At 45.1% G+C, this 25,371-nt stretch overlaps 1 protein-coding gene across 1 annotated transcript in view; it reads right to left on the reverse strand.

Moving 5' to 3' along the window:
* Positions 1–15,292, reverse strand: part of pappaa (pregnancy-associated plasma protein A, pappalysin 1a) — a 69,683-nt gene extending 54,391 nt beyond the window's left edge. The window contains exons 1-5 of the mRNA XM_076164054.1: positions 14,902–15,292; positions 7,905–9,000; positions 1,284–1,429; positions 647–940; positions 241–433 (exon numbers count right to left, since the gene is read on the reverse strand). Coding sequence (XP_076020169.1) covers positions 241–433; positions 647–940; positions 1,284–1,429; positions 7,905–9,000; positions 14,902–15,292 — 2,120 coding nt within the window. The remainder of the gene's footprint in view (positions 1–240; positions 434–646; positions 941–1,283; positions 1,430–7,904; positions 9,001–14,901) is intronic.
* Positions 15,293–25,371: the final 10,079 nt, after the last annotated feature.

Below are 25,371 nucleotides of genomic sequence, written 5' to 3' on the forward strand. Positions count from 1 at the left end.
GAAGTTATCTATAAATACAACAATGTATGAGCTATATCAGGGCTGTGTGGACATAAGATGGTGCTACAGAGTGTTTGACTCACTCAAAGCTATTTCAGCCTGTAAACAAAATCATCAAACATTGAATTATACTATCGTCATATCCGTTCACACTGTAATCAATAATGTAAGTAAGCTCAATCAACTTTAGCACCAAACATAACTGCGTTGCTCTCTGCCAGCCTGTCTATCTCATTTCACCTGTTGAAAAAGTGTCCGGAAATCGGTGGAAACCATTCCAGGGTGATGGAATTATGATGCTGCTCAACCACTTGGGGTGCCATTGGCACCGGAGGAGGTTTGGAGGCAGGTTGCCAGGTCTGGTAAATGAGGTCCAGGTAGCAGTGCATCCTGGCCACCTGGTTTAATGTGAATGAGTCTGTACAGGAGTCATCTGCAGAGGGAAGATGCAGAGAAAGAGAGAGAATGAAAAAAACGCAATTAAAGTGAGTAGATGCTGAACATGCAAAACATGCAGAGCTCAATTGGCAGTTGAACAAATTCCATTACGCTGATCTGTGTGGGTCAGTTTGTGCATGTGAGAGGAGTAAGCCTTGTGTTTTATCCAGATGAGTAGCAAAGGACGAGAGCTGTGGGTCAACCTCACCTGCATAACTCATGTAGTTGTTAAACGGAGTGTGTGTGAAGTGCCGGCATCCACAGGTTTCATTGCCTGGTTCGGGATCGTCGCAGCCTTTGAATTTGGGCGTGGGGTTGGTGTCCGCACACAGATCTCCCGTCTCCATCGAAGGTTCCGTCTCCAGACACGCATCATTACACGAGTCAATCTCCGATATGCCCCGAAACACGTGATAAAGCCCCAGACTGTGACCGATCTCATGGACCATTGTGTCAGTGTGACCAAAGGTACCATAGAAGGATGGATTCAGGACAATTCCACCTTCAAAAGAAAAGGGGAAGAAACAGATTTACACTATATAAACATTGCAAACACGGAGCCACTCTGCACACAACACACATGCCTGTTCCTACTGTGGCGGAACATAGTTGTAAAGCTGAAATGAGATTCAGAATGTATTATTCATAGACCTACTCAGCTTCATTATCACCTTCTTCCCTGTTAGAGCAGTGATAAAGGCAGAAACTGCTCAGGGCTTGAACTGTAATTACTCAAACAATTAAACATCTGGGATGCCAAAGGATGGATATGTGCATATGTACCTTAAGTGTGTGCGCACGTGTGTGTGGACGCATGCATGTATGTGCTTGTGTTGGTCTCCTACCCAAATGCGTCAGGGCTTCTTTATCCCACGGCCAAGTGGCAACCCCGGCCAGATCTTCATCGGAGGAGTTGGCGAAGAAGACGTTCAGGTGAGTCGAGCCGTCCAAATGCAGAACCTCCTTCAGCTCCTTCACGTCCAAGTAGGCTCTGGATAAAAGACAGGCAGGTACATTATGTTAAGAGGAGAAATAAACATGATTAAAACATCAAATATTGTCAAAATATTGTCATATTAATTTCTGTCACTCCTGCAGCAGGACTCACAGGCAGAACTAAAGCCTCCGGGGCCTCACAGTGCCCAGTAAGTACAATCAATTATGCGGCAATTATTTTTCATGAATTATAAGTGTATTATGCAATTACATTTAACCGGCTAGTGGTTAACACATGGTCATGCTTTTGTGCAAAGTATGCACATTAAGATCACAGGCCCAGATTGAAATGCTTTCAGCGGAACTGTATTTGCTTTCGACGATGAATTTATTTAAAATATTATTTCTAACCGCTCCATCACTTCACATTTCCTATAGAGCTCAGAATCAAATGCCTGCGCAGCCACACAAGAGCTCAGCTTTAAATGTGTTTTTAATATTTTTCCACGATAACATCTCGCATCAAAGCTGACTTATTTCAATCTCAGCGTGAGACTTCAATTGATTTTTCAGATATTTTTGTTTGACTTTTCTGACGCGTTCCTGTCGTGACGTCATGTTTGTCTCGGTCCCTGGCGGTACTGACAACAGCACTAATGACTGCAATCACACAGCACAATAAGATATCATTCCAGCAGTGAAACTGTCATTCATTTTATGAACACATCAAACAAGTTGTTCTGTGAGGGCCCAGCTGGTGGTCCTGGCAAACAGCATCAACTTGCTCAGTCATCTCTTGGAAGAGCGAATAATGTGTTGCATATGTTTATTCCTTGTGACTTTGAAGGCTGAAGGCTTTGGAAGTAGATAAAGGATACAGATTAGAAATTTATCAGAAACAAAATACGACACAAGCCCTCATATCGGTAAATTAGATCCTCTTTGGATGTTTTGACCTAGTTTGTGTGACCTGCTTGCCCACTTCGTACTTAGACTGTACGTGCTCAGATCACAAGATTAAGAACGACAAAACGGAGGATAGAATAAAATAGCAGGCCGTCAAGGATCCTGGACCCACAAGATCAAGAGCGGGCAAGCAGGCAGGTTCTAATCCCAACCAGATCATTTCCCAGGTGATTTGGCGATGCAGTTGAACGGACCAAAAGCCTGCACGCTCTCTACAGCTGGAGGATGGAGTGTTACGGCGAGAACCTTAGAGGAAAATGTGTGTTCCAGTTCGGGCTCAGCTAAGACAGCGTTACGCAACAAGATCAGAGGTGAAATGGACAGTGACTGCAGAGCGGCACGCAGAGAAGGAATTGTAAACGTAAAATTCAACCAAAGCGTTTCATTCGTTTGTACAGTTCTTTACTTTACCGTTAACTCCACATAAAGCTAATTAATGGTACAGTGCTGTGAGGTGATAAGATGTTTCGAGTAAAATCCCACAGTTAATGTTAAAGTGATCGTAGTGCTTTGAAATGAATAGCAGCTGAGAGTGCGTCAGGTCAAATTTAATATCTGAGTGGTGGAACAGAAGATGTTCTGATTTCAGATAGATCATGGCAGAGAATTCAGTTGCCAAAAGAAGCGCAACTGCTCCAGTTTGGCAGCACGTTACGTTCAGTGTCAAACCAGCTTCTCTTGTATTTGATTAACGGATAAGGGTATTTAATTTTTTTGCAAGGCCTATATTTTACTTTTATGAGGGCATTTATTCATTTTAGACCATCAGAACATTTTATCAGAGTCTAGACTCAGAAATCAAAGAATATTATTAAATCCGCAGAGCCCACTTTGTACTCAGCGATTTCTGAATTTATTGAATAAGCCTTTTTAAAATATTGCTGGCTGTGTTTTTGTAATCTTTTCCTCCTTTGCCAGGAAAATTCTACGTGTGAAAAGTGTCCGTTTGTGAAAATATGAAAACGTCAGTGTAAAAAAACAAACATGTCCGTCTCCTTACGCTCGTCGTTCAATGTATCTTAAGAGAAGTTGTCGTTGGTTCGTTGCTGTTCTGGGAGAAACTGGGTGTGAAAACTCCCCCCCACCCCCCGCAAATTCTCATCGCATGAGATGTTTCATAACGTCTCTTCCGAGCCTCCGCGTCACATCGGCAGCTGGATAAGAAGCTGCTTGTTGAAGACATAAGTTTGGAATAAAGGCTTCACTATAGCCAACGCTTTTTCCGAGCCGGTGCCGGGGAGCAAGTGGTGGGGCGCTCGCTGGGGCCGGGTCTACACGGAGAACCAGGGAACAGATATTAGGTCCCTCTTCCTAATCATTTCAGGAATTTCATTATTTCCTCCAAAAAATATTTGTCCAGCGTTTTTGAACGTGTGTGAGGGAGAAAAGGATCAGCGGTGTTTGATGCTTCAGTCTGGCTTTGAGGAACACAAGGCTGAGTTTGGACTGAGTTTAAGACAATTTTAGCATGGCTGAATTGAAAATGATTAGTTGTGTGTGCGTGTGTGGGTGGGTGTGTGTGTGTGTGAGAGAGAGAGAGAGAGAGAGAGAGAGAGAGAGAGAGAGAGAGAGAAAGAGTGAGAGAGAGAGAGAGAGAGAGAGAGGTGATTTATTAGAGGTGATTTGTGCCATGAAGCATGTGCACTTCTGTGTGTGTGTGTGTGTGGCATGGATCACCTCTCATGCTTGTTTGAGTGTGTGTGTGTGTGTGTGTGTGTGTGGGTGGTATGCCTATTCCTACACATGCATGTTCCACATTTCACAGTATCTCTCTGCTAATCTTTGGGTGCAGGATTTGGTGGTGAAGTTTGCAGAGCCTTGGTCCAGACAGTGTTTATAGTGCGAACATGAGGCATCCTGGCCTCTTGAGCTGTGTGTCTCTGCGTCTGTCCGTCTACATCTTACTCAAACCTCCTCGCCAATAACCTTTTACCCCACTTTACCCTGCCCCCGACATTCTCTCGCTCGCACCCCTCCGCTGTTTCCCTATCCCACAGCCCTTGTTCTACTCTTTCGCTTCTCATCATTGTGCTTTTTTTTCTCCTTCGTCTTCTTCTTCTTCAGCAGAGATGAGCCACTTGGGAAAGACAGGATTTTCGATGCATTTAACCACACCACTTCTCAGACATGTGCTGGGGCGCAGGGAGAAAAACAAAGAAGCTTTAATAACTTAAGAAGAGAGAGAAATGGCGACAGAGAGACAGAGAATAAGGTGGACGCGGAAAACCGAGCGTCGCTGGATTTGAGCGTTACTGAGGGGGGCATCGTGCACGGCGGGGGATCGGTGGGTGCGCTCGGCGGCTCCAAATGCCGTGTTAATGCATTTACATCTGATACATATTAAATGGGGGATTATGACTTCATCCATTTACACCCATATATAATTCATATAAGCCCATAAATTTGCCTCGTATACATATGTCCAGGGAAGCTTAGTGTGAAAGCTGTGGTGAGTTGGCATGGCGATGGCGGTGTCACGGCCAAGAACACTTTTAAAATTGGAGGGGCCCCTCAGCTCCCCTGTCATCAAGTCGGTCAACACCGCGGTCCCTAAACCCATCATTCATCTCTGCCTTTATTACTACACTCACACACTCCTGTTTCAGCTTCCAGCTCGCTTCTCTGACCCCCCGACCCCCACTGAGGACGAGGACACATGCGTAAGAAACGTGTCTACGCCACAGATTCCCCAGGTCCCCGATTTGTCCCCACTTGTTGCTGCGAGTAGAGATTGAGAAACCAAGGACCAATTGGACGGAAGACGGAACACCCTAAGGTGCTCTCACTTCACCCCCAATGCAGGATACAAGCAGGAGGCCCTCTTGTCGATCTGCTCCCCCCCCCCTCCTGAGAGAGCCCAGGTGAAACCCGGACAACAGGTGCTTTTATAAGTGTGCTATGGCTTTAAAGGGGAAGTGCAAAGAAGTGGTATTTATGCCCGAGCACTCCATTACATTTTATGAGACGGCAGGGTGGGGTGTGTGTGTGTGTGTGTGTGTGTGTGTGTGTGGAGGGGGGGGGGGGTCTTGGAGTTTAAACGACCGACTGTAAAACACCCAACTCGAGCACCCTGGAGAATAGCCTTCACTGCTGAGGCCGGAATACAGAAGGGAGAGGAGAGAGAGAGGGAGAGAGGAGGAAGGGCGGTCCGTCCATTAACCTGCCAGAGTGAGACGTATTGACTCAGGAGTGAGTGAGAGAGTGAGAGAGAGAGAGAGAGAGAGAGAGAGAGAGAGAGAGAGAGAGAGAGAGAGAGAGAGAGAGAGAGAGAGAGAGACACATGAAGACCAGAACCTTATTTTACAGAGACATCTTGAGAAAGGTGTCTTCCCTTGACCCTCAAACACAAAACAGTTCCTGAAATCACTCAGTGGAGTCGCGTCTCTTGTTTTCTTCCTTGTTGCCTTCCTGGCTCACATAATGTCAATTCACATGGTACGAATCCAGACAGCCGCAGATTCCAAACGCCCCTAGCGCCTAGACACCAGAACGTTCGGGGCTCGAACGCCGCTGTCAGATAATATCAAATACCAACCCAAACCAGAGGAAGCGTCAAAACAAAAAAAAAAAAAAGGCCTGCGAGAACAATGCAGAATGTTTCCCCCCTCGGCCCAAAACGAAGAGACTTGTTATTATCAATACTTTTCGGAAGGCGAGACCACTGGAGGAGCGCCGAGCTGGCCCGGCCCGGCCCGCATATCCCCTCTTAGCCAGATTCTTCAATCCGCTACGTGTAAGTGGTAACAGGCGCTAAGGCTGCAAAAATAAATGCAGGACCTCACAACCATTGTTCCTCTGCATACGCGGTACATTGTTCATCCAGAATACCATAATTAAGGAGGAATGTCAAAATGTTTGTAGAGCAGCTCTGTGTAAGTCTCTCCAGACATACCATAATCAAAGCAAAATAAGCAACCACTTGGGGAGATTATATCATTTTTTTAGACTGATTATTCTCTCTTGTTCTCGCTCTTGATCTCTAACTGAAGGCGTTTTTCCCCGCAAGTTGATGAATGAGCGTCCGCCGATGACAGACATGGAAAGGGGCGTGGCCTGGAGGGAGAAATGGAAGCGGGGTCGGGGCGAAAACCCACCTGCTTTTTTCCCCTCCGTCGCCGCGTCGCTATTTAGATGTCATTATTTCGCTATTTAGTGGCAATTTTAAACAGTAAGATAAGCCAGACAGACAACGCTTCCAGCTTAGCCGTGATTGGAAACAGCCTGGTTTCTGTCTCAATCAGAAAGACTCAAATAATCCCACACACACACAAGCGCCGCTGAATTCGTCTTTCGCGATTGCTTTTCCACGGTGCGTTTGGCTCCTCTTTTTTCTTTTCCTGGTAAAACCCTAAGGACCCCCTGCAAAGTCCACAAAAATGTCTCCCCTTGTCCGCCGTGTTGAGTTTCAGAGCACCGAGAAACAAACAAATTCAGCTATTTGGAGGTCTGGGCTCAAACCTTATTACAATGAATTCCAGAAATGTGCTCTGGGTTGCCAAGTTTGACTCGTATTCTACAAGACCAAAAATTGCACGTAGGCATCACTTCCTCTCGACTGGCTCAAACCTAAACAATCTCTACACTTTTAACACGGGCGCACACATGAACATTCATCGCTACTTTTCACTGGAAATGTTTGTTTTAGGAAAGTTTTGAGGCCCGTACCTGCCTTCTCATCAAACATGCCCGTTGATGGTTTCCTGGAGAGAGAGCGGCGTGTCTTTGAAAACCATTTCCATTGAGAAAGTCGGGAACAGCCTCTCTCTCTCTCTCTCTCTCTCTCTCTCTCTCTCTCTCTCTCTCTCCTGACCTCTAATTGCCCTTACAGTCTGTTTGGAATGTCACTGTTTCCAAACCAAAACCAACTCCCTTCTCTAATCAATCCAGCTTAATTAGGACCACTGGGTATAGGAAAAGCAGAGTAGCGAAAAAAGGCTGAGGGGTGAGGGGGGCGGCGGCGGGGTGGCGGGCGACTGGGGGAGGTTTGTTTAAAAATGAATAGAAAAATGAGCAGTGTGGCCTGTACATTTCACTACCATCCGGTTACATTTGTTTTGCCCCTGCCTAAGTGTGGAACACTGATTGAACCGGGCCAAGGCTAGATTAGACTCGCTGCCCCCAGAGGATTTCCCAGGCCACACAGGCAGGGGCTTGAGTTACACTACGCCTCGGCCCAAATGGTCAGGAAAACAGTAGGACCAGACATCAAAACCCTCTCTTTGGGGAAAACCGGCATGGAGATGTTTTGCCGTGTGACTTACTGTCGACATGCGAGGCCTCGGGGTAGAAAACCTCTTTAAACAACATGATTCTGTTTATATTAACGGAGAAAATGTGACGGACATTTCCAGCAAATGAGTGAAATAGAGGCAAAGTGAAGAAGTTGTCGGTGAATTCAACATCTAGTAGCAAAAATAAGAGAGAGGCAACTGTTAGCCAACCTGACTTGCTAAGATAATCGCTCTATGTCTGTAAAAAAAGACTTTATCTGACCTCTTGTTGACTTTAACAGAAGCTTCTTAAACTATTTATCGAAGTTCAAAATGCATGCAGAGTGTTCTTACTTGTGTGGAGAGGAGTGGTTAAAGCACGTCTTGGTCACATCCGTCACGTTGGGGTTACAGCAGTCGCCGAGGTCATAGAAGAAGTTCTCCCAGTTACATTCAGGGTCACACACGCCGTTCCCTTGCTTGTACTCGGGGCAGCGGCTGCGGTGGCTGGACATGCAGTCACCCGCATCGTACCCCGTCAGCGGGTGGTTACATTCCGGGTCGCACGTGTCGTCACCTACTTTGCTGATGTCACAGTTTGCCAGAATCAATCGATTCCGTAGGGAGGAGTTGGTCACATTGTAAATACTGAGCTCCCACGTGATGTTGTAGCGGCTAAAGGCGTCGTTGAGCTGCTGGTGCTGCAGGCTGATCTGGTGGTCAGACACGGTTGGCCTTATCCGATCGTCGTCCCAAATATTTATGACGCGATATCGCACTTTCTTGGGTCGACGGAAGGTCCAGAGGTGGTTGTAGTTTTTGATGACCTCCACATTGTCGCAGACAGTTTGACCGCATGCCGGAGGTTCCAGTGTGGTGTCCAGTAATCCCTCTGTATTTCCACCACCCTGGAACCGAAACCGTCCGCTGCTCCCCTGCTCAGGCTGAGGAAAGCTCCCGTCCTTCACGGTCAGCCACTTCCGGCCCGGGTGCTCGAAAGTTTCTCTGATGACCAGCTGAGGTAGATCTTGGGGGTCCTCGCGGCCCTGCATATCCTTGATAATCTGCCTCTGGCTCCGGGCCTGCCTCCACAGACCCACTCTCTCCACCGCCCCCCTGTAATTATGATTCAACGCATTCCCTCCGATCATCAGCACTTTGCACTTCTTGGTCAAATGACTGAAAACGTCACCCGACTGCTCCCGGCTGACGCCCACTTGAGCGCCATTGGCGAAGAGCTTCATGTAAACGCCGTCGTACGTGACTGCCACGTGCGCCCACTGGTTGGGTATGTAGCGGGCACTGGAGTGGATTGAGGTCACTTTGTGAGCGCGGTCCGTTTTGAGGGAGAAGAAGAAGCGAGGATCCCGATTCCCTTGCTCGCTAACTGCCTGGATGCCAAGCAGCCAGCCTCGGTCGCTAGAGGCGTAGAAACATTTGTCGTAAAGGCCTGGAAAGAGAAAGGCAGAACAGGTGAGTGAGAGAGGGCAGAAAGAACAATAAGGAGCATGTTCAGAGGTCACCCTCAAAAAGGTGAGCTCACCCAGGAGATCAGGAAGCACTGAACCAAGATACTGTATCATTCCAACCACAAATCTGATCTCTGTAGATCTTCTAAATTCGATTATTTGACATTTCAAGCTTGCGTCTCAAGCAATTGGGCTCAAACTGATGACACAATGATGGCAATGTTTAGATTTTCCCCTGTCAGGAAGAGATGTAGCAATACTAAGCACACTTTTCACTGCAATGTAAACATTTTGAAGACCCTTACCAGCGTGTTTTGAACGCTGGATGGAAACTTAGCTGAGATCAGTGAAACGTTGTATAGCTGTGATGCATTTCTGATATCTGAGAGAGGCTTGACCGGGAAATTGGGTTGAAGTGCATGTGTTTTTAGGGGAGACCCCGTGATAATCTTGCTATATAGGCTTTCGGTGAACATTGAGTGTATTTAAAGTCGTTCGTGTAAATGTGCCTTGCCAGCAAGGTTAGCCAGAGAGGGCTAGTTTTCTGCTAAGGCCTTGTTTTTGTAGAGGCACCAAAACACCTTTTTCCTGTTTCACTTGGAACGCGTATGTCAGCTTCAGCATGGTAATGTGTTTTCACTTCTTAGGGGATCTCTGAATGCTAACTGTTTGTTTGTTTAGAGCTTGTTGAAGTACGTGTGTGTCGCACACAAGTTCAGGTCTGTGTGCATGTGTGTATGCGAGTGTGTGTGTGTGTGTGCGTGTGTGTGTGTATGTGTGTGTGTGTGTGTGTGTGTGTGTGTGTGTGTGCGCGCATATATCTGTGCAGCCCCGTCAAAGTGTGCAAAGATTCCAAAGCACCTTGACATGCCTCACAAGGTCCATCTCAGCATGTGAAGGTTCATGTGTTCACAGGTGATTTTGGGGGGAGAAACGTACATTCCTCAGATCTGCTAACATCAGGGAGCACAACATTTCCAACCATTTCTGGCCACGATACTCGAGCCATCTAATCTAAGATGCTCAAACTGTGAAAGGAGTGAGAGGAATGTCCTCTGCAGTCCCTCGGTGTCTCCTTTCCTACCTGGGATATCCTTCATAGTTAAGTCTGCATCCTTAAACAGGATCTGGAATTATGAGCTCGTCCACTACAAACACACAGCACCGCTTTGGGACACTGAAACTAATGGCTTATTATTAATGGCTTATAGATGAGAGTACAAGACTAATCCATTAATAAGAATACCTTGGCGTTGCCAGGTTGTGAAAAAAAAATCCCATGGGATGCTGTACATTCTCCTCAGTGTAACTTACTGTGTCATATTATTAGAATAATTCATCATAAGGGCCTTACAATAGACAGTCCAACCTCTTGCCTTCTGGAAAATTGTTGCACAGCATCCGCACCAAAATCCATCTATTACCAACTTATCAACATTTACACACCGATAGAAAAAAACACTTTATTACTGACTCACTAAGATTTATAATACAAATGCGGTGTGGCTTACTAGAATATGAGAATCCCATGAGACTTTGATAATGACGCGCTGGCAAACAGGGGTTTTCCACAAGCCAAAAGTTAACGGCTTATTACTAAGCTGGTAAGCATTAATAAACAACAATCAATAAAGCCTATACTCACAACTTATAAACTGTTATTGCAAAGTGCTCCCCATTTGTCGTTCGTTGATGCGTCCTGCGCCTGGAATACGCCTCCGTCCAATCGTGGCGGCACAGGCTGCTTGTTAATTTTGAGCGCTCTCTAATTAGAAGCACATTGCAGAATGTATTCATTAACATATTCCAATGGAGTCATGTTCAAAGAGCGAGGGTAGAGTTCAGCATCAAGGTCAGCGCTTTGGTCTATGACGTTTTCAGGCTTTCCACTACAGTGGAAGGAATAAGCCTTCCATCTGTCAGCTAGAGCACTCAAGGCTAAAAGGTGTGCTAAAATGCTCGTAGGGCTCCCAGTGTAAACAGCTGTCATAATTCTGCCATGCTCAATTAATCTAACACAGTACACTTTTCCAGACCCTGCACTGCGACTGCTCGGGCTCACGCAAACACACATGGGCCACCCCCTCCCCCTACCCCCCCACCCCACACACACACACATACATATAAATACTGTATATATGCGTAAACTGTACTGACATACAAACACATACACCCATACCCAAAATTGAAGCACTGAAGTACACACACACACACACACACACACACAGGAATTTGCATGTGCACGCGCTATGGCAGAGAGCCGTGCCTGTCAGGTTCAAAGGCAAACCTTCCTTCACACTTGCCATTTGTCTTTTTCCAAGAAAAACACACTCAGGAAAAAAGAAAAGGTAAAAATAATACACACGCACAAAGAAACATGTCACAAAGGTTTGATAAAAAGCAGGGAGGGAGGCGACAATGAAGACTGGGTTTACTTTTCGAGCCGCTCCGACTCCCAAAGGTCAAAGAACGGCACTTTTGCACCGACCTACTAAAGTGACCGCCGCCGTCAATACTCCTGTGGAGACAATGGAGCAAATTCCAGCGATAACTTAACAATCATAACCAAGTATACTGTATATCTTGACGCCTCTTAAAAACACTTGACTTTTGACCTTTCACTTGGCTGTCGTTTCTCCAAGTCATGCAACTTTGAAACCCTGACTTGCATGAGGCAGCACTTTAAAACGTTTGCCCCAGAAACTGTAATAATTGCGTTAACCTCCGCTAATGGATCCAGGTTTGAGGTTCTCAGTCACGTACTGAAACAGTTTTACTACTTATTCTGTCAACGCTTGAAATATTCCAATTAAATGTAATGACACGATTAATTAAGGCCACATTTATCACAGTTTTGTATCAGTGCAGTGAGAAAGGCACACACACGGGGCTTTGCTGAGATAATGGTCCGAGGCAGTAAGTAAACAGTAAGGATACTGGAAGCGACGATCGCTGAGGTGAAGTGTTACACTCAAATCTCAACTCCTCTCCAAGCTCCAACCACTTTCCAGGTGATTAGTCATGGTCTCTATGTTATTCATCTTCCTGTCAGTATTCCATAGTTACCTTCAGCTATACCTCACAGAATGGGTTTCAGGTTCTAACAAGCATTGAAAGAAAAAGGACTTCCATCAAGCACAAATTTGTTTTTGGCTGCTGTGTCATCACAAGTGGCAACATCAAGATATATTTGTTATTGGAGCTTATATCTGCTAACGTTTGCATTTAATTGTAGCCAGCAGGTCATGGAAGAGATCCTCTGTTCCTCATGTGATTTATTTTCCTCTTCCTTTGATGCGGGACAACCCAACATAACCCGGATACAAGGGCTAATAGGGCACAACAAAGTTTGCATAACACTGCAGACACAGAACTAGATGTTCTGATTGTGTGTGAGTGTGCGTGCTTATGTGTGTGTGTGTGTGTGTGTGTGTGTGTGTGTGTGTGTGTGTGTGTGTGTGTGTGTGTGTGTGTGTGTGTGTGTGTGTGTGTGTGTCTATGTGCGTATGTGTGTGTCTGTGCACATGCAAGTTTAATTTGGATTTTCAGCACAGAGTAGCATTCAATCAGATTGAATTACTGCCGGTTAGTCATTCATTTCAAATGTTCTTAAGCCTGGGATCAATTCTAACCACTGTCACACAAGAATCACAGCACAAGCAGAGAGGCTTGTTTTGATGTTGATGTTGTCCCGTAAACACAGTTTTTACTCTCAAGTAGTAAAAAAATGACAGTGTTGGTAACTCCCATTATCACCACTTATGTTTATGGGATATTTATTCCAAACGGAAAAATATATATTAACAGATTATTTTTGACATATGATGACGATTGATCAGTCATTTTATTTTGAAATGTGATCTTTGTGTTTGAATGTAGAGTGAGTGCATGTTGTCCTACGAAGAAAAGGAAGGAAGGAAGAAAGAACACAGTTAATGCGTAGAGATCAAAACAGGGTTTTGAAGGCTTTTTAGAGGCCTTCAGAGGTCTGAATTGGATTTAAAAGATTAGGCATTATTGAATTTGTTTGATTATTATATTTACTCTACGTCTCCTTTGGTGCATTGACGTGAGCGTGACGTGAGTAAGCCTTACAAGTGAACATGTTAGAGAACAGAAGTTTGCAAAGGAGTAACGGAAGGGACGATCTGCTAAGTTGTCAGAGGCCAGTATGAGGGGCACATGAGCGAGCATGGGCACAATAACAAAACAACAAATATACCTGCTTTGTGATGCTTATATTGTTTTGTTTGTGTTTTTGTGATACTGACACAGGGGGCGACTCTTTCAGGCTGCAGTTAGTGTTGTTATTGTATTACAGCCATTATATTGTACAGATGTTGCCGTTATTGTATCCCACATGTTACATTTGAAGAGACCCCCCCCCCCCCCCCCCCCCTCCTGTTTAGAAATCTCACAAGGGACTGGCTTTGCAGATCATGTCCCTGCCAACTGGCAGGAACTACCTAGAAATGTACTAGTGTGTCTGTATGTCTGTGTGTGTGTGTGTGGGGGGGGGGGGGGGGGGGGGGGGGGGGTTTACATTTAAATATATCCAGTCTTAAGGTTTCCTCCAGTCCCTGAACGTGCAGATTGTAATAGTGGAGCAGTGAGTTCAGATCAGTTCAGTTCAGTTCAGTTCAGACTGAGACAGCCATCTGTACAAGTGCACCGTAGCAGCCGGTGACTTGTGTGTACAACGCTCCCTATCGGCTGTGCACAGCAACAAGAGACTGTCTGTTACTGTACTGTATGTTGCACAAAAGCGGCCGGTCACAATCAAGATAGAGATGATGCAGGAAACCTTGTTATTAAAAACAAGCTGAAAGATATAGAAGAGACGCGATGCGCAGCTGCAAAGCGGACAGCGGACAAGTGCGCACAGAGGACACCAGAGCACCAAGGGGCGTCCAGCGTCCCCTCTCCTCCGGTGCGCAATCTGGAGAGAGAAAGACGCATCAAACCCCTGATCGTGCCGCTAAAATGTCAAAAAATAAAAATAAAATGAATCTCGGAACAGCCTATGATTTCACACGAGTCTGTGTTTTTATTTTTTTGTTGCTTTTGGTTTTTTTTGACGTAACGGTATAAGTGCCGCTGCTCAAACACACGCAAGCGACGGGAAAACCCTGGATCTCTGCCCCCGGGGCTCGTAACTCCAGTAGCCAATCGAAAGGTGTCGATCTTAAAGGGGGGGGCGCATACACTCAAGAGTGTGCCTTGAAGCCCCCCACCCCCGTCTCCATGTGTCCCCCTCCCTCCCCATCTTTGAGTTCCTCTACACATACAACCGAACCCCCCCACGCTTTACGCCGGACATGACTTGCTCCCTTCCAAAGTTTGGGCCATTACATCATAGTTTTAAAATAGCCAAGTCGGCTCGCAGAAATTACATTTTACGCACGGTGACATCAGCTCCCGGTCAAATGATGCAGTAGCCCATATATGCCGCCTGTAGCCCTCACATGTGTTTTACAATCATTACCCGGGCGAGATCTGGACAGATAAAAACAATCCTGGGTTTTATTGTAGAGGGGGGTACGGAAAGAAAGCATGTGTGTGTGTGTGTGTAATGTGTAATGTGTCCAAATCTAAATATGATCATAATCTGCAGTGACCCTATGCTTGCCTAAAATATCCGCTGTAGTTTTCAGAGCATTACATCATTGTCTAGTCTGATGGATGAACTCATTTTCAACTCGCTGAAACTGCATTTTGCTTTGTGTGACAGCATCTACGTGACACTGGGGTGGCACATTTGCACGCAGATGCCCCTTATTATTGTTATTATTCAATTTAACTGGTCTTATTTTGGACTTAACGTGAGCAAATAAAGGGAGTTGTGTTAGCGAGCGAGGAGAGGATGTGTAGACTGAACCTACCTGCAATCACAGTGGGTGATCGTTGACCTCCCTCCGGTTTAATCCACATCTCCAGAGTGAAATTTCCTCTGGGGATCTCCACGCCTGGTTTCAGCCGGAGCTGGTCTCCCCTGCCGGTAAAATACACCGCTTTCCCCCGATCAGGAGAGTTCTCCTCCGCCTGCGTGGAGCGCCGACGCTGGCGAAGCACCCGTCGCTCCAAGCCGGGCAAAGAGCGTTTGCCCCGGGGCAGACGTGTGGCACAAGCCCCTGGGATGGTGGCTCTCGCCTCCCTAATGCGCACCAACTCCCTCTTGGATCTCCCCGTTCTCCGGACTGTCCCGCACTCTGATCCAAAACACAAGAGGAGAATCACCAGGCAAGACACCCAGGGAGATGTCCAAAGTTTCATTTTCAGGAGAGGATGTGGCAAAAAAAATATTTTAAAATGAGGAAAAAATAAAGGGGTAAAAAAAAACGGATGAACAGGAAAAAATGTATGTCCACAATGTTTCTCCTCTTTCAAATCGTCTCGAGTTTTCCCCTTGTCTCTATTTACAGCGGCAGTCTAAGCGTACAAACTGTCTAAATGAAGCCATAAAGCTATGCTGTTATTCCCTCTTTATAATGCTAAGCCCCGACCCCCTCTCTTAAGCAAAACTACTCTGGAGACATTCAGGGGACACATTTGATTCATGTATGTGTTCCACGGTGCCTTTTCAATGGTTTCCATTTAGCCAAACGGATGACTAATATCTAATCAATCAAGGGGGGGTCCGGCCGATGCCCCCCTCATCCCCTTTGGACGGTAGGAGTTACTCACAGAAATCCACAGTTGTCCGCCAGGCTCTTGTCACACCTTTTTGTTGTTTCCTTATCCAACCCGTAAAACGGCACAAGAAATGGCACATATTGAATTCCAAAGAAAAGTGAGAGCGAGCCGACCTCTCATGTTTTATTGCAGAAAACAAGAGGTGAATTGTGGTCTCTCTCTCTCTCTCTCTCTCTCTCTCTCTCTCTCTCTCTCTCTCTCGCTCTCTCTCTCTCTCTCGCTCTCTCTCTCTCTCCCTCCCCCTCTCTCTCTCTAACCCCCTAAGAAAATAAGAAATAATAACAATAATAATAATAATAATAATAATAAAATAAAAAAGGAAAAAAGGAAATCCAAACTTCCCTCTTTTGATTCTTGGTAGTGCAAGAAAAAAGTTGAACCGGCGCTATATGTGTTGGTGAGGAGGCGAGGGAGAGAGAGAGGGACGGAGGGCTGCACAAGTCACCATCATCGCGGTCTTCTTCATTGATTTGCCGGGGTGGTGAGCGGATACACTTGGAGAGCCGCGGAGTGCGTCGTCCGCTTTAAAACAAGCGCACACTTTCCCTCTCAGTCTCTCTCTCTCTCTCTCTCCAAGTGTTTTTAAAGAACAACTCAAATGTTCCGGAGCTTGTGTTTGCGTGTGTGTGTGTGCGCGCGCGCGCGAGTGTGTGAGTGTGTTTTGTTTTTTTTACAAGTGGGAGTCACACAGGTAGTCAACTCTCACTGATGGTGATTCTCTCCATGGCGCACACGGTGATAGGAGAGTGTTTACGGAGTTTGGGGAAGGCGTATATGTATCCCTCTAGCGGTTACACTTTAAACAAGCCCACATTTACACCAAGTGCACTAAACAGAAGCAAACCCGAGCCCGTGTGTGTGTGTGTGTGTGTGTGTGTGTGTGTGTGTGTGTGTGTGTGTGTGTGTGTGTGTGTGTGTGTTTCCTCAGTGGTGACCCCCTCTGCATAATATCTGATAAGCTGCATGATTCAGTCTTTAAAGTGATGGATGCATGGCAGTCACACAGATGTGCGAAATTCCTCAGGATGTGCGAGGGAAGCTTAGAATGGATGAATGGGTGGATGGATGAATGAATGGATGATATGTAGGTTTCAAAGGTGAAGGATTAATAGTGATAAAGTTTGATTTTGCCCAAAGTTCACTTTGTTATGTTGTGTTTATCCCACATCCTATAAGTCTCTCTTTGGTTGGTTAGAAGAACCCTATACTCTTACGTTTAGGGTTTTTAAAGTTTCACGTCGACTCACACGTCTTCATGTTTATCTGTCGTGATGTGATCTTTAAAAATCACACCGTTTACCTTCAAACCTAAGCGACCGGAGCCTTCTTAAAGTCTCAGGTGTCTTGAGAATACGGTGGAGGTTATACAGTCTCTTCCATAGAGACCGTGTGCTGGAATGTAGCCCTGTTTCCCTCTCTGTTTCCCATGGGTGTTTGTCGTAAACGCACTGTATGCTTAGACGGTTGCCTGCCACCATAAAGCTGAGAGGGAACAAACATTCAATATTTGCTTTGTTTTTCTTGTGGTGTTGCGACGTTTGAGCCTCATATTTCCTTTTGTGTCCTGAATGTGAGTGTGTGTGTGTGGGGGGGGGGGGGTCGACATATTGAAAAGTGTGTGACCTTGCGTGTGGGTGAGAGTCACGAATCAAATGCGCCGCAAGTTTTGGTGACATTGAGTGACGTTTTGTGTCCAAAACCTATAAGCTGCAGTTTGTTAACAAGTACTTATGTGAAGTTATTGTTAAGTTTTGTATGTAAGGGAGGACTATGGCAGCTATTTTGACTGAGATGTGTGTATTGCTTCTCAAGAAATTGACAAAAACTTAAGAGGTTCGACTCTCAGCCACCAAGTTATCTCAAAATTGGTTCACAGGTTTTCGAACGACGCAACCAACGACCCGACTGACGTGGATGAAAACAGAACATGGTCACAAGATCGTTGCATCCCGTGAATCCCATTCGGGGAGTCGGGGGGGGGGCGAAAAACCTAAAACAACACGACACACACTCTTCAGTGGCTCGCATTGTAAGGCTGAACGCTGAAGGAAAACATCATGACAGAAGGAGAAAGTGTCGCCTTCATCTCCCCAAATCAGAAAACGAGAGTTGAAAGTTGAAGAACAAGCCATTATGTCTTACAGTCCTCGTCCTTGCAGACTGGTACACTTTGTACAGACAGGAAGGGAACATGCCTGCACACACAAAGGTCATTCACCTTCCGGTTATGCAAGGGGATTGAGTTGCATTATTTTACTATATTCTTGAATCCACCACCCAACTCCTTAAAGGCACGGACCAATCGCCCGCGGTCAAAGTTCAAACACACGCGGCCCTCCAGCTTCACTATACGTGCCGAACGAAGCAGCGCAGAGCGTCGCAATCTCACAATATCTCTTCCTATTCCAAACAGGCTGAATCCTAGTTATTCCTGGATTTGGCGGTCCGCAAAAGACAACATCCCATCTTAACCCAATGACCTGTGACGGTTCATGTCATGGAGCCCCGGCGCAATTCCTGCAAATCCTACGGCAAAGCTGAGTCTTTCCATGAATTAGAAACCGGTGGATCCATTTCTGGAGGGCAACATGTCGAGATCAGCCAGGGGTCAACGGAGAATAAAACTCTTCGACAAGGTTATGTCACATGACTCAATACATAGATAGAGCACATGAGACAGCCTGATCGTTCATAAATTTGGATTATCGTGCAACAAAACATTCCATTTCCATGTGTTATTAATACTATGGGTGAAGTCTGTTTTGTTTTGTTTTTAACCCAGGTTATCCGAGGTCAAACGCAAGAGCCTCACAAGTACTTACATCACTTAATCTTTATGTCATGCAATCTTCTCTGATGCACAAACCTAAAGATTAAGAATAAAAGCCAGGGGAGGAAATTCACCACAGTGGACATAAATCAGGTAGGGGGGCGAGGGGTGGGGGTTTGCTACTGTCTCCTGCACCCAGGCGTAATAATTCTCTAATTCTTGGAATGTTGCACAGGCTCGGTTAGATTCCACAAACTTTACATTGGACCAAAGTGTGAGGGAAAAGCTAAATGCAAAGAATAAACTGAGATGCGTCTGACGTCATTTCTCATGTGAGGATCCTCTGACGCCTCCCAATCACTTCTGTTTAGAGAGGAGCGGTTGCGGTATTGTGTAATAATCCCACCGTGTCATCCCAGCGAGCGACGGAGGAGCAGTGTGAGTCCAATAGGAAAAAAACATTGTCCCATAATCCATTAATGCACCCAGATTAATCTGTGACAGTGGCTCCTCTAAAGTGCAAACCTAAATGCTTTTGCCTCATTTTTTTGTGGATGATCTGGATGATAGTAAAATAACATACAAGGAATTGACACTCAAATGTTGACAACTGATGTTTGAGCGTATGTTGAGTGTAAATAGGGGTAAATACGGTTTGGTTAAGAGACGTAAAAAGGAAAATAAAAGCAGTTATAGAAAGCCGCGGTGACAATAGGATTCCCATAACAGAACCTTGTAAGGTGGTGGCTCTGTCTAAACATAATACCGTTACAGAACAGCACCCATTAAAACCTTTAAGAGTATAATCCCATGCTACCTACAAACTCACACCAACTTTTTTGTTGTTCCATGAAGGCATCATCTCTGCCATATAAGAGCATGTGGAGAATGTGCAGAATGAATTGAGGTGTTTGTTACTTTGAGATAGAAAACACCAAAAGATTACAGAAAATATACATTCCCATAAATCGGGATTAATCTTTTCTAATACTTATGACAGCTGTCAGTCATATGCGCTTAGCGTGGAAAGGCAGCCAGTTCAGCTGGACGGCGGCGTGCTATATGTGCACATACGATGGAAATTAAGAACGCTATTGTGTTGCGGTTTAGGGAATCAAAACAGAATCAGAATATTGGCAGAAGGCTGCCAGAGTTATTATTCATAATGCTCAGATTACCGTCTGGTATACTGTGGAAGATGTTTATAGAAATCTAAATGAACTTTTCCTGTGTTATTGACATGAATCCACTATAGAGTTCATTCAAGTAAACGCGTCCCAGCTGTCTGTTTTGTCTGACTCTCTCACATATATGCTATGATGTGGAACATTCTAGACCGTCTCCCTTAACTCTCCCCCATCTTCATCTTCCATCATCCAAGTGCTACATCATTTAGCAGCCATAGCTTCCAGCGAGAGAAAGAGGATGTGGACTTTCTGCCTCTCACCTTTTCCTCAACGCTGATAATCTCGTCCTCGTTCACCTCGCAGAGTTCTTAGAGTAGTGAGTAGTAGCGGGCGACTCACTTCCTTATATTGGGCTTTTCCACATCTTTCTGCACAAAGAAGAAGAAAAAGAAGAAGAAGAAGCAGCATTTGTAAATTTGCTCAATGAAGGCTAAAGGATGCAGTTTGGTGTTGGGCTGCTGATGTAGTTAGTGACAGTGTTGTATTGTATTGTGTTATAATGTATTTTTGAAATGATTTTGCAAGATCCATAATAAAAGGATGAGGAGTGTGTGTTAATGTTGGATAAGAACTGTTCCTCCTGTTCCGTGTTCTTAAAGCCCTTCTTAATAAAAAGTAAAAAGTAAAAGTTTGACGAAATAGTTAACCTAACTACGCAATATGTAAGTGGAAAATAGGCCGTTTGTAATCATTTGAGTTGGACACTTTACTTCCGTAATTACAGACCCCGGATCACATCACTGTCTACATATCTAAATCTGCATTGGCATGGGTATCGCATTGTTCCTCGTCATCCTCACATCCTAGATTTTGGCTGCTATTGCGGGCAGTGCGGTAAACAATAATCCGCGATGGGGTAGCCAAGGGCAACCAAGGTTTGCCCTTGGTGTAACTCTGCTGCTTGTGGGGAGGAATTAAACGTGCATGGGTGCAGAGTATGGCATAGTCAGCACACCACCGCTTGCCACCACCACTACCCCTCCGTCTAGACGTTAGAGCACGTCCATATGGAGATGGTTAAAAAGCTCATTAGCCGGCCTACTTGAAATACAGTTGCAGTGACGCTTGTCCATAAAAACACAAAGTGGAGCGGTTTCTGCAGTGGTATTAACCAGGTTGAGGCATCAAGCCCCGAGGACTGACAACAATTTGGCGCAGGCCTCCGTTTCACCAAGTGATGGCTGCAACTGAATGCTTTCCAAGAAACGGAATAGGAAAAAAATAACCTCTTGGAAGATTTCTGAAGCTTTTTGCTTGAGGTATTGTGATCCATCTGGGTGAGGAAGAGTGGAAAAATGTCTGGTAAGGTGAATGGGATATGGTCCATTGGAAGAAAAATGGCTTGGTCTTATTAAAAACATTTAGGATGCCCAAAGGCTTCTTGCTGTAGGACAAGGGAAGGTTTGATGAAGAGAGTACAAAGACTAAATTCATGCGCGAGCCACTATTGAGTTTGTCACTACTCAATGCTCACGTTGCTAAATCTCAAATGCTTTTCTCCTTAATTTATCCTTCAAGATGTTCTTTAGATAAACGTTTCAGCATGCACCTTTTTTTTAAAGTTTGTTTCTGGGAAGCGTGATCAATTTTAGAGTGTTTTAGATTAGAACAGACACACACTTCACAGCTGTGCGAAGGGCCTGGTCTCATGCAACGAGAGGTTCTCAAACTTGTTTGGAACTTTTTTGAAGTGCAAAACAAAAACGTGAAAGTCAATGTGCTCAGTTGATTACACCCACGTAGAATGAGAGGGAACTGTGAGCATATGGGACGATTTGGGCGATTAAGAGAGGAAATCATTCTGCGATTCATTCTTCTTCTTTCCTGAATCATCTAGCGCAGCACCAAGGGGCACTTCAAGCACCAGCAGCGGTTTGAGAATTGCCGTCATGGGAAATTGATGTAGTCGTGCGAAAAGGAAAGTATTTCCCCCCTTTTTCTGACATGTATGAAAAACTGTGGAAAATGTCAATGGAATGACTTTAAAATATGTTCCAACAAAATTGTCTAGTGGAAGGATGTGATGCAACGGAAGACTTGGCTTGATAGATGAAGATGCGGATTGTGTCTATATGCCATGTGTTTGGCCGAGCGGGTGCAGAGTGGACACAAGGCAACCAAACCCACAGCGGAATCATACAGATCAAATGGATTCACTCTGACTTTTAGAGCTCTAATAATGCTAATGTCGTCTTTTTCTTGAAGTGTTTTTCCTGTATGTTCAAATACAGATAATCATCATTTTCTCCTCTTATCTTTATGTGCTACTGGGATGCAGATGTAAGAATGATTAAAACCAAATCAACAGCTGTCAAAACCAGGACGAACCTGACATAAGCACCTGTCAGCAAAGTCATCACTCACTCAGGTATCCATTGTGAGGCCGCGCCACCTATCAAAAGTTTTCTCTTTAATATACCTGGTACTGGTTGCGAAACATCTTTGAGGCTGTGTGTTTCATTGGCACGGCATATTTACACTCATCGGGTAACAATAAATGATAAAGTGCGTGCCAGATATTCATCAAGCGACCCCGCTGAATAGGCGGGACGATGGAGGAGTGTTTTACCTGTAAGTACAGCTGGAAATACCCAAGCGGAGTAGGAGGAAGCCTGCGTTTGGGGGGGGGGGGGGCATTAGGTGTTATTATGTGTGCGTGTGTTAATCAAACGAACAACACCTAGAGATGGAATGCAGAGTTTCTCCCGGTGTCTTTGTCTGAGCAACTCCCTGAAATTCCCTCCTTGATCCCGACACGCATCGCCTGTGGCAATCGAACACATCCGCTGTAATGACTTTTTCCACGCGTACGTCTGTTCTCTTTCTGTAATTAGAAGATTTAGAACAGTTTATACAGTGATTACCAGCGAGTTTGTATGCTGTGAATTAAGACCGTATTAAGCGACAAAGTATATCTGTTTTTATCGTAGATAGATAGATCGAGTGTCGGGGGGGGGAATTCCCAACTGGATCAGGATAAAGTCAGGAACTCTTCTCGACACTTTACTCAAAAGTCAAAGTTCAAAATCAAAAAAAAGCCTGGGAAATGCTAAATCGGCAGAATGGAGGTGCAAAGAATAAGAGTGACAGCAGCCAACAATGAGTGAGATTCCAGACTCTGACTAATTCCTGGTCACAGATGGACTCCTTTTTAAAGCCTGAACATCCTTTGATGGTGTTTTAAACCGTCATAATTTATTGATACGTGTCAGTTGATATTGTTTTCAGTAAATCTTCCCTTATAGCAGCTTTTTGGACACTCCATCCTTTCGCCATCACATTATCTCGTGCTCGCTTATTCCCCTTCTTACTTTCGCGGCAATATTATAAATTCCGCTTATTATTACTTTTCCCTACCACATGGCCACATCAGGAGTCCAATGCAGCTGTTGACCTGTTTGACTTCTCACAGATAATTCAAATTTAATCAAAACTTCTTTAACTTTTAACATACCACAGGAGATAAATAGAAACCAACTAATAGAAAAATGGATGGAATGTGTAGAATGTGACTGGTAAATATTTATACATCTACAAAATGTGGTGGGCTTTGTAAATAACCAAACTACCCTGTGAAGTATGTCAAGAAAAGCATAAATAAGATAGATGCCATTGAAGTTCAAAGGTAATAAATGTAAATCAGGCATCTGTGGCGGTAAAGAAAAGCCATTTTAGTGTGTCTCTTAATTAACCCCATCATTAGGAACACCTGTGCAGCGATCATGGCTGTTAATCAGCATGTTGATTGGTTACACCTGTGCAGGAGGTGAACTATCTTTACAACAGAGAAATGTGAGTTATCTGTGATAGAAGCACATTTGTGGGTAAAATATGACAGACATAAGATCTTTAAGGATATGCAACAAATCTTTGAGGTATTTAAATGTGAAAACAAAAGTGTTGCGCTTATGTTTTGTTGGGTGTAAATTGTGTCTGTATCCCTCTCTGGTTAGGGAGGGAAACTGTGTGCCCTGGTTGTTGTGATGAAGTCAGAAAGCGGAACGTGCGTGCTGCAGTCTACGTAAACAAACACAATATGGATACGATGAGATGAGCAAACAATGGACACGTGCTGATTCACTGTCAACAATGCAACGCTGCACCTTAATGTGTCTGGGCCAAACAATGCAAAAGCCGATTATGCAAATTGGGGTTATCGAGGGCATTTCAGTGCAACAATGGCAGCTAGCTGATTGAGCGGCGCTCTATGTGGATGCTTCCCAACCCCTTGGGTTTATTCCCCCCCCCCCGCCCCCATGCAGATGCTCTTCCCAAAAACCCCCTATCTCCTGCTCTCTGTTCTCAGGCCTCATTAAAGGGGCTGCTGTCAATCGAGAGGTCAAGGGTCACGGCAGGGGGGGATCAGCTTGATCAATACCCCCTGGTCTGATCAATCAGCCTGTCTTTTTCCGCCTCCACCAGCGGCCAGCTGCCATCAAAACAAAGGGGCGAGAGAAGCAGAAACGCCAGAAAGAATTAGTAAGAGTAAGAAAAGAGGGGACGTGAACACGCCTCCCTCGCTAAACAGATCCCCAAAGCCCAAAGCTTCTTCTTCTTTGCTCTCCGGTTGGAGTGACATTGTCAAGGACTCGGACATCGATGAGTGCTGTGCGTCATCACGGTGCACCTGTGATGCCCTTGGGTGTCTCTGTGTTTTCCTCCGGATCTGAGACACCTTGTGGGAGATTTAGATCACTGGCTGCATAGTGATCAGTTCCTTATGGCAGACTCTGGCCTTCTTGTTCTTCATAAGTGGTAACAACACATGTAGATCAAAATAATGATATCAAAGTGTTACGATAACAGATCTGATCCTACCACATATCCAATTACACACGCTAGTTTCCTGGTATTATTGCACAAATTAGAAAATGTAAATGACGGTTTTTCCCCTTGATTATCAGGCAGGCTTTATAAAGTGGTCATTCGTCAGTATCACTGCAGATTGAAATTGCCCAGTTTGTATTTTGAACCCATGCAGGCGCCGCTCCTGCGCCAAGGAATTATTCTCCCCGAAGATTAATTCCAGCCACCAAGTAGTTACAAATCACGGAAATGAGATGATGGAGTATAGAACAGAAAGGCACTCAATGCTAAATCATTAAAAATGTACTTTCTTTACCCCAGCTCCAGAACGACGCCTTGCATGACACAAGCTGGCTGGAGGCCAAGCATAAGAAGCGAGCCGGGCCCCCGCTCCTGTGGTAAAAGGTTATTCTTTAAACAAAAAAAAAAAATTTAACTGCAATAACCTCACGTCGCGGCGCTGTACCACGGCGGAGAGGTTTGTAATCGGGTTTGAAAGCTCTGAGATTCATGCAGAACAAAATAAATAAGGAGTCCGAACTGTTACCCCACTGCGGCGTTCGCCTCAGATCACACACACGCCTTCAGCTAAACACAACAAACGCAACGGGTTTTGTTAAAGCTTCAGTTCCAAGCAAAGGAATATATTTGCTGATATCTTCTTCGCTGCCCCGGCTTCGAATCTAAACTCAGGGGGTCTCGCAGTTGTTTATTTTTGCAAAGTAATCTTCTTCTACATTGAAGGACGTACCGCTAAACAATGCTGGAGGGATTCGATCCTTTCCTTTCTGCCCCCCCCCCTGCTGCGTACATCATCCTCAAGTACCCCTGGAATTTAGTTACAAACTCTTAAATGAATGGAGGTGATTTGTAAGGAGGAGGATGAAGTAACAGAC

Source organism: Genypterus blacodes, unplaced genomic scaffold (genome assembly GCF_046128005.1).
Source record: "Genypterus blacodes isolate CSIRO-AG114 ecotype Tasmania unplaced genomic scaffold, CSIRO-AGI_Gbla_v1 ptg000133l_1, whole genome shotgun sequence".
In the NCBI taxonomy this organism is placed as follows: domain Eukaryota; kingdom Metazoa; phylum Chordata; class Actinopteri; order Ophidiiformes; family Ophidiidae; genus Genypterus; species Genypterus blacodes.